Here is a 13,852-nt window from a genome sequence, read left to right as displayed (position 1 = left end):
ACATCATCCCATCACCTTCATGGAAGAAAAGTTAAAAAATGTAAATATGGAAAAGTTTAAGCCCAGAAGTAAAAGAGAAAGAACTTTCTATTTATTGTTTTGCAAATCTGTTTGGTTTTAAGCTAGTTTCGTTATTTTGCAGGCCTGACTCACCGTTGTTTGAAAGCTTAGGTTGGCAGCAGTTTTCTGTTGCCGGTGCAGCAATCGTGCTGACTCAGGATGTCTTTACAGCCATGGACAGTCCACAGGAAAATATGTACTTTATAGAGCCGTGCAAATCATAAAGTGCATGCCAATGTTTCCTACCATTAATGAAGATCCCATGTGCCTCTAGTTCCGTGGGGTTCATTAATTATGCCCCACTGTGTGCTTGCAGAAGCAAAAGTGAAGATGAGAACTTTTAGGTTCTGGAAACTTTTGTTTAAATATGTCTACAATAAACCCATCCTAATATATTAGGAAAATAGGTAACATTGTAACATCTGTATATGTTCTGGCTGTGTGTGTCATAGATAAAGAGCACAGACATTTAGTGATTCAAAGGGAAACCTGCAATGCCACAAGTGACACTCAAGTATCTGTCAGGTTTCCTCAGCCCTGCACCACTATGTGAGTCACTGGAAGTGTACATCTTCATTGCAATTGTGCTTTTAGATGTTATTGCGTGATGCACTAATAGAGAAGCATTTTGAAAATAGCTCCAAATTCTCTTGTCAGTTTCTAGTGAAGACACATACGTTAAAAGTCGTACACATACAGGCACATAGAATGTGCACACCAACATCTGCAGGCAAAATAACTACAGCATCAAATAAAGTTCCCCAAGTCTTCCTGCTGTAAAACTGGTTTTCAACTGGTTATAATGTACTCAGACGTTAGTTATCTGTATGACACAAGTGTCTATCCTACCTTGACTTCTTATTTTTCATTTCAGTCCAAAGGGTTCTGTAATATCTACAAATAAGGCTTAGGACAAAGCACAGTTTTTCTTAGGGTAAAACTTCTTGGTTTGAGGAAGGAAGCATTCATTGCAGTGCAGAGGAAAAACCTACCAAACTACTACAGAGGGAACTAGTGAGTGAGGGGTAAAGAGAGAGGAAGAGAAGGAGGCAGGAAGAACCAAAGGCTCAGATTGTTTGGCCAAAGGTAGACTTCTTGTGCTATATGAGATGGTGGATTTGAGCTACCCAAGCAAGACTGGCATATAAATGAGCTGTCTGTAGCAGCAGTGAAGACTGAACAGAATATGCTAACATATCAGTCTTAACCTGCATGAGATCATAGAGTCATTTAGGTTGGAGAAGACCCTTAAGATCATCAAGTCCAACCATTCATCTGACAGTTCCAGGTAATTTATGTGTGGTAACCTGAATCATGTTTAATGTGTTTACTTGTAAGAATGTGCAGATGCAGGAGGCATTAGAGGTGCAGATACTTTATTAGAGTCAACAGAAATCATTTGAAGAAGTCAGAGTGGAAACTGGCCCTTAAACATGGACATCTGGTTTAATTTTGAGCATTGTGGAATATCCCCATCTGTCCTCCAGCTGTTTTGCCAGAAAGGTGTGGGTCTCCTATAAAATCTGTTATAGCTCCGGTCTCATGCAGATGCCTAGGCCATCTAGAGCATCTCAAATGGCACTAGATGCCTAGACTTAGGCAATTCAGTTCTTAGTGGAGCCTTAAGTGCAGCTTCGCCCACCTTACAGTAGACATATGCCATTTCAGCTCAACAGCTGTCAAAGCACCAATGAGTATATCATTTCCTGGCTGGAAATGACGTGGTGGGAATTTGGATGCCAGGTACACATGCATTGGGAATAGAGGTTCTAGACTGATTAAAAAAGTGGAGAATTGCTGGGGGAAGTTGCAACTAGGGTTGGAACTGAGACTCAGAATAGAATGGAGAAACCACAAGACTAAAATTTGGACTTGGAAAGGCAAGACTGTGGGGCTAGAACAAGAAGCAGAAATGGTGGAAATTAGAAATGCCTGAGTAAGGAGGATATTGCTGGAGTCAAAGAGAGGTAGAGCAGTCCTGAGAACAGAAAGGAACAAGACAGAACAAGTCATACTTGGAAAGACTGGACAAACAACTGGACAGCAAGACCAGTAGTTGGTAAATATTCTACCCTTTTCTGCCTGGAATGGAACCTAGATTTCCAAAACCTTATCATTACTGTTCTCAGCAGGTGCCTTTGGCTACCTTTGCTTTAAAAACAGGATCAGCACAACAGAAGAGAATTTGTAGAGATATATAGTAACTGGTGAGGACTTGATGGTCCCAATGTAGGCATCTCAGAGGCTTATTTTAGCCAAGAGTTGTCTGCTCCAGTGAACTGAATGTCCCTTGCTGATTGAACTCCCTAAGTGTGATCCTGAAGAGCATCTTTGCCTTAGTTTAATTTGATAGGATTTCATATCCTCCGAGACTACTCCACAATGGGAGCCAAAGCATGGTAAATCTGGCCAAACATGTCATTTGCTGCAAAACCACAACAGATCCAAACTAAATCACTAATTTCTGTGGTGGACATCCACAATGTGACATCCAGGAGGAAGGTATTCTGTGTTCCTCTGGCCAGAAGCTGACAGTGCTACTTCTTTCAATTACACCATTATGTTAAGGGACGGAAGCCTAAGGCAGCATATCTAGAGGTGCTCACACTGTTGCAAATTAATGTTGGTGCCATATATAAAATACCTGGTTTTGGTTTACCTCTCTGAAGTTTAGCAGACTGTGTACGCCAGCTCTGTGAAAAGCATGTGATACTGCATTGCCAAGCATTTCAAAGTTAGGGAGCACAGGTCCTCATTTATGTGTGCATCAGGACGTGATCTTCCATTAAAACATCACTTTTCAGTTTTCCTCCTTCATTAACAAAGAGAGCTGTGTAATGAAGGAGGCAGCAGGATGCAGGCCTCCTACCTCATTTGTGGCAGAGACGTGAAATGCCTGTTGAAAGAAACAGGGAATTATATGTAGTAAATATTGATAACTTCATAGAATCATGGAATGGTAGGGTTGGAAGGGACCTTCAGAGATCATCTAGTCCAACCTCCCTGCAAAGCAGGTAAACCTAGATCAGGTCACTTAGGAACATGTCCAGGCTGGTCTTGAAGACCTCCAAGGAAGGAGACTCCACAAACCCTCTGGGCAGCCTGTGCCAGGGCTCCGTCACCTGAACAGTGAAATAGATTTTTCTTATGTTTAAATGGAACTTTTTGTGTTCCAGCTTCATCCCATTACTCCTTGTCCTGTTGCTAGCTACTATAGGATAAAGGGATGTCCCAACCTCCTGATACCCACCCTTCAGATATTTGTAAATGTTAATAAGATCTCCCCTCAATCTCCTCTTCTCCAGACTAAACAGCCCCAGTTCTCACAGCCTTTGTGCATCGAGTGTGGCCAGCAGGTCAAGGGAGGTTCTTCTCCCCCTCTACTCTGCCCTGGTGAGGCCTCATCTGGAGTCCTGTGTCCAGTTCTGGGCTCCTCAGCTCAAGAGGGACAGAGAACTGCTGGAGAGAGTCCAGCACAGGACCACCAAGATGATCAGGGGACTGGAGCATCTTTCATATGAGGAAAGGCTGCGGGAGCTGGGGCTGTTTAGTCTGGAGGAGACTCAGGGGAGATCTTATTAATATTTACAAATAGCTAAATGATGGGTGTCAGGAGGTTGGGGGCATCCCTTTTTTCTATTGAGTCTAGCAACAGGACAAGGGGTAATGGGATGAAGCTGGAACACAAAAAGTTCCATTGAAACATAAGAAAAACCTATTTCAGAGGCACAGGCTGCCCGGGGGTTGTGGAGTCTCCTTCCTTGGAGGTCTTCAAGATCCATGATGACATGTTCGTGTGCGACTCAGTCTAGGTTGACCTGCTTCTGCAAGGGGGTTGGATTAGATGATCTCTGAAGGTCCCTTCCAGCCCCTACCATTCTATGATTCTGTATTTCTATGACACGACATGCATTAATTTCTATGCTCCCCATCTGTATAATGGAGATGAAAACTACCACAAAGGTGTTGCAAAACTAAGTTAGTAAACGTGAGCATGCAAATCCTGTAATGATGCATGCCAGAGGAATGCACACGAGGGAATAAATTCTGTCTGTAAACCATGAAATATTTAGTAAAAACATCCTCAGACCACACACAGAATTTCCAACGCAAAACACTGTCGAATGGCAGCTCATCAGCTGAACATCATCCTGTCAGTGGACCGAATGAGTCAAAGATCCTTTGGATCACACAACAGAAGATTAAACCGTCACGCAGGCACACCAGAGGCAAGCTAAGAGTGCACATAACTCTCTTGTTTAGGCCTTTCCAAATCTGTGAGTTCTCAAGTTTACAACCCTACCTGGAGAAGAGCCTATTTTGCAGTTTGTGCAGACAAAGCCAAGTATTTGATCCACCTTTTTAAGTGTAAATGATTTTCCATCTTTTTTTCTAAGGGATTGTCTGATGAAACTCTATGACTAGCCTATCAAAATAGCTAATCATTTCAAGGACCGCTCCAGTAAACTGCAGGTGCTCCATTTTGTTTTTTCTAAGTTTCGTAATCCTTATTTTGGTATCTACGGGTAACGAGGCCCAGGGTTAAACATAATTTGGTCAGATGTCTGGCATTTAAAGGGCCTAAATGCAGCTGGCCGTTTTATGTTGGCTTTTTTGAAGAGCTTTTGCTAGTATGACATCCTGTGATTTATGAATCAAAGGCAAGATGAAAAGAAATTTTCTGCTAAAGCAAAGGACATACCTTGTTACCAGCAATTAGCGAGTGACAAAGGAAACTAATAATGCCATGGGGAGGTTTATGTTGTGTGTTTTGCATATACATAGAAGTATAACTTGGGCTGATGTCTACGCATCTGAGATATATTTTGGGTAGAGACAGTAATCGGTAATGTCCAAGATTTGGGAGAAGAGCAAGTGAGACAAAAACCCGTAATGTTTTCTGAAATTCAGTCTGGGCTCTTAGCCCACCTCTGCCCTGGTGAGTGCATTTATTTATATTCCACATGACTACAAAAGTGATGGAATTGAAGATTTTTGTGATGAAAGGAAAGCCTCTTGTCCCCTAATTTATGTTAGTATTGCTCAATTATTCACCAAAGTACGGAAATGAAATATGAAACAAATGAAAGTAATGGAACTGGGCCAAGCTGTGTGTGTGATATGTTGGGCAATCAACATCCTTCTGATACCTGTGTTCAAACGTTTTAGTATAAAGGGTCCTCGTCATTAATCTTGTTTCTGCATAGTTTTAAATCCATAGGTTTTTACTTTCTCCCAGACACTCTCCCTTCAAATACTTTATAGAAATTGAAAAAACATGGCTATAGCATGCAAAGTTGAGATTAAAATGGGGGTAAACTATGACTTGGGAAAGAGTGGCATTCAGTGTTTCTAACAGGGGGAAAAGACACTTGGTTGAATATAGTATTTGCCTGGAATTCATGATTTCTGTGTTTAGGTGGGCTCCGTAGCACCTGCTTCATACATGTCACTGACCAAGGTTATTAGGGCAAGATCAAGACAAAATGGACTTCAGTAGAACTGTAGTTCCACATTACAACCCAAAAGAAAGTTGTACATCGATCTGCAGAAAGTGCCCGTGCTCTGCATAGGCAGCACTTCACAAAGATACAACAGAGAGGGGGAATTGTTGAGCCTGGAGAAGAGAGAGCTCTGGGGAAACCGTATCCTGGCCTTTTGGTACTTAAAGGGGGCTTGTAAGAAAGACAAGGACAAAACTTTTTAATAGGGCCTACTGGAATAGGACGAGGGATAATGGTTTTAAACTGAAAGAGGGTAGATTCAGACAACATATAAAGAAGAAAATTTTTTTTGTGATGAGAGTGATGAAACAGTGGAACAGGTTGCCCAGGGAGATCGTAGATCCATCCCTGGAAGTATTCAAGGCCAGGATGCACAGGGCTCTGAGCAGCCCGGTATAGTTAAGATGTCCCTGATCATTACAGGTGGGTTGGACTAAATGACCTTTAAAGGTCTCTTCCAACCCAAACTATTCTGTGAATCTAGGATTATATCATTATAAAATTCTCCAAGCAAAAAAAAAGCTTGTTTCTGAGAATGAGCATAACTGCTGTTACTAGAACATGGATGAGTGAATCACGTCCGGTTTTCATCTAACACTGAGGGTAAGAAAAAGAGATGCTCCTTCACCTAAGGCCCCAGTCAGGCAGGTCGTTTGAGATCACACACCTAACTAGATGCCAGTAAGACTGAACTGCTCACAAATGTGGAGTAATCTCCTACTTTCTCTTAGTTTGTGTGCAGGAGAAAGCCGTCAGAGGAGAAAGCTCCTCCAACTTGGATATAGCGTCAAGTTTACTGGTAATTTTGCGATTTGATGAGATAGCTAGAAAGCTAACATAGACAACAGCTGATGAAACAGCTAGGGAAGACACAGCAGTGTGCCTGGTTAAGGCTGGACTTCATGGACAACTAGATGTTTTCATCCATCATCACAGATTTCTTAAGACAGACCTTCATCAGCAGATCTATATTTTCAGAGTTAAGCCTGTACTGTGTTCGATGGCTTTATAGATGAGGAAATTGAGTCACAGAGCATTGACTTGGCTTCAACACAATTGCAGACTTGGAAACAACCAAGAACTACCACTTTGCTATTCATCACAGTGCATCTTGGGTCACGAAGCATCGCTTATGTCCAAAATAGTACAGTGTTCTTTGTTTGAATGTTGGTGGCTTCATCAGTAACTTTTCAAATTAACAATTTTCTGTGCTTTGATTTCTAGCTGATTTTTTACTATGGAACTGGAGACAGCTGGTGCCCACAGAACTACTACGATGAGATCAAAATGGATTTTCCAGATGGAGACATTCGGCTTTGTGAGAAAGGGCTTCGTCACGCCTTTGTGCTGGATGCCAGCAAGGAGATGGCTGCCATGATTGCAGACTGGTTACAGGACGACCTGACCAAACTATAAACACAGATTCAGTGATTTAACAGCAACAAAACAATGTAATTATTTTGTGAACATGTAACTTTTTTGTGAGAGAGTCTGTCCTGTTATTTTCTGTTTATTATAGATTATGGCTCGTTTTCTATTGAGATGTTTTAGAGAAAGTTGACAAGAGAGACTGGCTGGTCCAAAGTATAGTTTTATTGATTCAGTGGTGATGTATCTTCATCACGTGTCTTCAGAACTCTGAAACACTTGGGAAAGTCTGGAATATTTATTGTCTGCTAGCACTCTAGACAACACTGATACTAGATTCACTGGCTACAAATGTACCTGAGTTACTACCATCTCAGTCACCTGTTGGAGAGCTGTCAGGGATGGGTTTGGGGCAGCCCAGATGGCCTGCTTTAGAAAGATATCCCAGGCTTCTCTGTATGGATAGAAACTTCTCTGTGGATGAATCCTGGCAATAGAACCTGTATGCTGTCAGAGTCCTGGCCCTCTCCATCCACGTAACCCCGTCTCATCCACCCATGTAACCCTGGTGCATAACAGCCACAACAGCTCACAGCCCCATACACCCCTCATGTTGTTCTTCTCCACGTCAGATGGGGTTGGTGGTCAGGATGAGTTTAGGATGAGTACAGGGAGGTTGTGTAGATGAGATCTGCAGTTTCTTCAAATCTCAGAAAGGATTTAGGGTGCTGCCAGCACTCCACAGGGTATTTAAGAATACCGTAAGGTAACTCTGGCTGCAGAGTGATGAAATACATATGAAGCCCTTGTCTGGAACATGGCCAAGTGTTTCATATTTCAGTTCTAGAGAAGGTAAAGGATGCGGGTCCAACGTGCCAGTATTAAAAGGTTAAAATGGATTGCAGGATCCATAGATAACTGCTTACAGGTGGCCTAGCTCTCCTAATGAAGTCCATGAGAACAGTGCTTGCTCAGCAACTTTAAAGAATTAAACCAGTTTTGATGCATGCCTAAATTTCAGTTCTTTGGTCTAAGAATGGAAGTACGACCTTTTCTGCCAAGCCACAAATTGGATAAGTCTGCCATGAGAAAATATCTGTTGCTTGGCCATGGTTGCACCCATGAAATGGCATGTTTTTCTCTTGAGAGCCAGATTCTTGGTGGAGCGCACTGCTGACAAGCACGCTGTTCCTCACATTTGTTCATCCATCTCCTTTACAGATAGCAAAATACTAGCAAAAATATCCCACCAGTTGTGGTAACAGAAGAAGTGATAGCTACAAGTGAAAATAATGTAAATAAGAGGAACAGAGCCAGGTGTTCGAGTGGAACCAGTGGAATGGTATTTCTGTGGAGCTCAGAGAGATGTTTATAAACAAAGCACTACAGAGTATAGTCAGGGGAGGTCCCACTCCCTCAAACAGATGAATTTAGGTGATGCATTCGGTATCTAACTTATATGATTTGTTTACAGTTTTAATGTGATACTAATGAGAATAATACTGGAAAATAATTTCTGTGCTGCTGAAAGACCATTTAATTCTGTACTTTTCTTACACACCTTCCTCTTCTCTCTCAGTCCCCCTTGACTCTTTCACTAATATTTAGAGCAATTTGTAATAGAATTCAATTTATGAGTATTTTGGGCTAGTTTTCAGACTGCAGACAGACAGTGGATTTAAGTGTCCTTCTTTGCAACAGAAACTGATTTAGCTTCTGAGACTAGCCAGTGGCTTCTCAGATCTCACTGCCACATCATGAGACCAAGACTAATGCTTGATGCAGAAACATTGAGACCACGGTTGCAGCAGCATGGGGAGGAACCAGAGAGGTTCTAAGTGAAGGGACCGTGCCCATGCAACTGATCCTGCTTACTGGAGAGTCATGAGACGTTCCTTCTTTCTCCGGGGCTATATTCACTCGTGGCCAAAACAATCCTTGCACTCACTTTATTAATCCATAGTTGTATGTATCTGAATGTGTTTAAGCAGCCCCCAGATGCTGGCATGCATTCCTGTTGGATGGCCTTATGGCAGATGCTGAATGCATCTGTTGGCTTAGGTGCTCCCTCGGACAGTGACAGGGGTGTTCACATACCTGGCCGTATATCTGTGTACACATATATATCTCTATATACACACACACACGTGCACCTGTTTGTATGTTAGTGACATAAAAATTAGAGTTCATTTGGTCATTTTGGTTTACATGTTGATCTGCTTGAATAAAACATTTGTTCTTCAAAGTATATGGAATCAGGCAGTCGAGCAAGGACTGTGTTTGTAAAAATCAGCTGTTGTAGTGGATTTCCTGAGGACAGAAAAAATCTTGCATTAACCAAAGATGACGAGCAGCTATTACAGCCTGGAAACTGAAGCACCTATGAGCAGCAGTCGTTTACAGTGCATTATTCGTATACTTTGTATGAGGAATTAATTTAGCAATACTTGTACTTGCCTTGTGTATGCCTTTTATACAAATGTTAATCCATTATAATAAATCCTACTGACTGCATTAAGACCTACACTGAGATTAGATCTGGTCACTGATGACCAGATCCACTGCAAGATAATGCCTTATGATTTTCTTAAATGGATTTTCTCTAAGGTTAACAAACCCATATCGATTCAATTGCTACCATCCTCCTAGAAGCTGTTGCTGTAAGGCTGAGATCTGAAAATTTGCTACTCTCTTCACTGCAAAAAAAAAAAAGCAGAGGTCTGGATTTCACAGCTGTTCCTTCACAAGAGGAGCAGATCTCACACAATGAGGATGCAGCTCCTCTGAAGGCCGTGGTGTCCATCGTGACCCCAGGCAGAGTGTCAAAAGTGCTTAAAGTCTAAATGTGCCAGCTTACCATGAAAACAGTGTGGTCTTGCCTGTTTTAGATTCTTGGGGAAACCTGTCACAAATGGGCTGACTGTACGCAGTAGCACCTCCTCTCTGTCATTCACCTTTGTGCTTAGTGCTCACCGCACGACTAATCTCAAATAGCTTCCGTGGCTTTGACTCATGTTCAGGTGTTTTGCTATAGATCAATCCCTTTTCTGAAAATCTACACAACTCCAATAACAAAAATAAAGACATTTATGGTAAAATGTAATTCGACTCTTTATTTTGGTAACTCGTTTGCTCTTAGTTCACCTTCTTCATTACTTCACGCATGCAATATTCACTAAAATACTTGCCAAACCCCAAATTTCACATGCTTTGTAGACCTCTGCTAAGTGCAGGGAAAGTCAGTGGGTGGTAGGCACCTGACTCAAGCATTTTTATGCAGAGCCCCTCCAGAATAATCAATCAGTGCTTCCCCCTCCATGTTTGCTGCTTCGAGTGAGCTATAGAGTGTGGGGATTAGTGAGGTTTGTCCCTTCAGGAAGCTTGATGAGTGCTTGCCCAGTGTTTATGGTGAAGAATTTGGAGTTGGACTCCAAGCTAAACAGCAGTTCTTTGACTCACAGGAGACATTGCATACATGAGCCACAACAGATAATCTCTTCTCTGCAGTTGAGTTCATTTACGTATTTCTTTTACAGAAAATGGGTTTATACATGCCTCCACTCCCCGGCCCTTTCTTTGGTCTAGCTAATTGCCAGCACAGGCTTTAAAAAAGATGTTCAATGTTACCATTAATAAAGTCACTTGAACTATTACTGGGTTTGGATAAACTTACTAAACCCAAGAGACTTCTTCTACTCTGTGTCACGGGTCACTCTCAGACTCCCAACTACAGTAAGTTTCTGAGGCTCGTTGCCTGCAGGCAGATGTCTCTTCCCTGGCACATTTACAAAATAAGAATCCAGAGAGCGTTTGTGAGTGACCAGGAACTATTAAAACAGCATACATTTCTGGGGGGTTTGATATTGGGGGTCTGATGGGGTTTGAGTACAAGCAGCAGACAGCAGTAACAGTACAAGCCAGCTGCCAGAAGCAGTCGTTGCCCTCAGTAGCATCATGCAGACGTTATGAAACAGGCAAATGTGCACGCTCGGATGGGACAGGCAGGGAGAGATTTCATTAAAGTCTGTTTTTCAGTGTTTAAGCTGATAGAAAATGCACTCAGTTTTTCCATTCCACCTCTTGCAGGAATGTGCTTGCAGGAAAGTAGTCGTGTTGTGGAAAGAAGTTTGCAGCAGCTAATAAAAATGCAGAATGGTGTCTGAAACATCTGACTCACTCTATATCTATAGTCGGAAGTGTTTGCCAGACACTCTAAGGAGGTTTTTGTTTGAAGCAATTTGAAGCAATTCACAGTGAAAGAGGCAGTGTGTGTGTGGGGGGGGGGGGGGAAGAAGGGTGGCCCCTACTCTCCCCATTTATGAACATCAACAATCTCACCTTGAAGTCCCCAAGCTCTAAAATACACCTTGCTTCAGATACTAAGAGAAATCCTTGCCTGTGAAGATCAGATGGTTTGGAATTGGGAAAAATGGGCTTTTCCCAGTGTCAGGACTCTGCTACTCCTTTTCCCTAAGAGACTCTCCTACAATTTGGTAAGGATCCAGTGGTTACAACCGAACTTGTTAGCGATTATAGAACATAAATGTTTTGAAGTGTTAACACCATCTGCTCTCATCATGCAGGGGGTACTGCAACTCATTGGTGTTTATTAGGAAGGAACCTGTACTTTCACTCAAAAAAAACCCCAAACCCAAGGTTTTAAGCATCCAGGGTGAAATGGAGCATGCAACTCCAGTGCCAGCCTTGGTACAGCCTCAATAAAGCCAATAGGATTGCTCATGGGCTTTGGGAGACTTAAGTAATAGAGACTAGAGCAACAGAGGTGATATGAACAAAGAGCTTCAGTACAAAAATATGTGCAAGACAGGAGTCTTCTTTTATCCCCATATCCCTACTAGTTTGCACCAAAATGGGACAGCCAAAGGCAGCCTGATGCCTGTGGAATTAGCACTTTGTGATAGTGAGGATTTGAGTTTTTTCACAATGAAAACACGCCTGCCTGATACTAGTTCTTGAAAATGAGATTAAGTTCTCATACTAGAATGCTTTCGGACTGCACTTGAGCCTCACAGCAAACATGTGTCCCACTGACCTTCCCAAGCACCTTCTGAAGTAGTCTGCATTACAGAAAGGCTTCAGGTAAGTCTCAAGCAGATGCTTAGAGCCTGGTCCAAAACCTACTACAGTTAATACAGACATTAAAACTAGTTTCACTGGACTTTGGATTAGGTGCTAGGAGGAAAACTGGCACTCCAAGCAAAGCCAAGCTGGCCCGTGTAGCTTGTCCCCAGTTCATAAGGCAGCGCTCCCAAAATAGATGTCTAAATCCCGTGTCTGGTCTAACCTAGGTATCTAAATGTAGGGGTACCAGATCTCCCTCTGGAGGTCCTGGCAGGCACCAGCTGATTTTTTGTTACTACATAAGGAACTTGGACATTTGCTTTAGGGTTTGGTCACTAGGTGCCAACAGATCCAATCCTATTTTAGCATTGCTCTGCATTTTCTTCTACTGGATCAGCACATGACCTCAGGCATCTCACTCGTCTTTGCTGTGCCTCTGATGCCTCTCAGGCATCAAGTAACCATGACAATGCCCAGCTTTTGGAGTGTATATGAGGATTAACTAGCTTATGTTGTACATCACATGAGTAGCCTGAAGAGCTGTGTTTGTACGATGGACTAAAAAACCTGTCATGACTGAACTGCCATTTATCCTCAATGTTTTACTGAAAATAACTGGTTAAAATAATACTTTCCTGTAAAACTGAACCTAGGACAGGGAGGCATGGGGGCAAATGGCCTCCTGTCTCCCTCCACGTGCCTAGCTGGAAAACTTGTGCCAAAAGATCCCCTGAGCCAACGTGACAGTGAGCATGTGTGGATGCAGGATGCCACCTGAAAGGTGGCTCATGCTTGGTCTGTCGCTCCATGTGCCACTGGAAACAGAAATCACTGTGCCTCACTCCAGCTGAGCCATGTGGTTTTGGGTGTGCTTAAGGTGAAGAGACAGCCCAGAAAATGCCAGTCTTGTAAGAATGAATGTCTAAGTCCTTCAGGCAAACCTCTCTCTTCGGGTCTCCATATTTTTCTCCTGGGTCTTGAAACCTGAGATTGCCCTGCTATGACTGAAACACATATGTGATACCTTGAAGACTTCTTTAATGCTTTTAAATGTGCCTTACCACCACACCTGCATGTTCGTGTGGTAGGGATGTAGCAGAGGCAGCCAGAAGCCTATTACCTTCACTTGCTGTCTCCAGGCACATTGCTGATGACCACTGAGCATATGCTAAAGCAACTCAGTCTCCCTGAAACTTCTGGGTTTGCACTACAATGTCCTAGTGAAAGCAGATGAGGAAAAGGTCGTACAGCTGTTTGACAGCCCACTCCTGCTGAACATGTATGGCATTAATGTGATGAACTAAGGCAATCACAGATTCTTACTGCTGTCTGGATATCCTGTAACTTAAAGTTTACCTACTAGAAGTTGCAAAAGAACTTTCGCAGTCATTTATTAGGCTATTAAAAAAAATACCCCAAACCAAAACTTTGAAAGAGGGAAGAATAGAATGATAAAAACCAAAATTAAAACCAATCCTTAACAAAAGATTTGCTGCAGTCATAATAAGTAGCCTAATCTCTCAAGTATTAGGTGATGTATCATGGGTACATGTGGTATCTAACAGGAATGAAGCTACCAGACCTGAATTGGAGGCAAAGATCTCTCTACTACATTTTTCCAGGTATTTTTTTCTTTTCCCAATTGTTGAATTCCAAGTTGCTTCCTCATTTCCTGCGGGGATGTTTTCACCAGGCCTAACCAAACTGGATTCCTCGCTCACCCCTCCAGAAACCTGTTGCCTTGGACTGCCTCTGTAGGGAGCAGAGGGAGCTGGTCATTTGTGCCCTGTGCTCCAGTCAGACCCAACAGGCCAGCCCTGTGCGGTCACAAGCACAAC

The 13,852-nt window shown here is 42.6% G+C and overlaps 1 protein-coding gene across 1 annotated transcript in view; it reads left to right on the top strand.

The window, feature by feature from the left end:
• The window catches only part of LDAH (lipid droplet associated hydrolase), a 119,216-nt gene extending 109,181 nt beyond the window's left edge, over window positions 1-10,035 (top strand). Inside the window, exon 7 of the mRNA XM_061990842.1 lies at window positions 6,789-10,035. Coding sequence (XP_061846826.1) covers window positions 6,789-6,980 — 192 coding nt within the window. The 3' untranslated portion in view covers window positions 6,981-10,035. The remainder of the gene's footprint in view (window positions 1-6,788) is intronic.
• The last annotated feature ends 3,817 nt before the right edge of the window (window positions 10,036-13,852 follow it).

The sequence above is a fragment of the Colius striatus genome, chromosome 2, assembly GCF_028858725.1.
Source record: "Colius striatus isolate bColStr4 chromosome 2, bColStr4.1.hap1, whole genome shotgun sequence".
NCBI classification, from domain to species: domain Eukaryota; kingdom Metazoa; phylum Chordata; class Aves; order Coliiformes; family Coliidae; genus Colius; species Colius striatus.
This window is presented reverse-complemented; position numbering and strand designations above follow the sequence as displayed.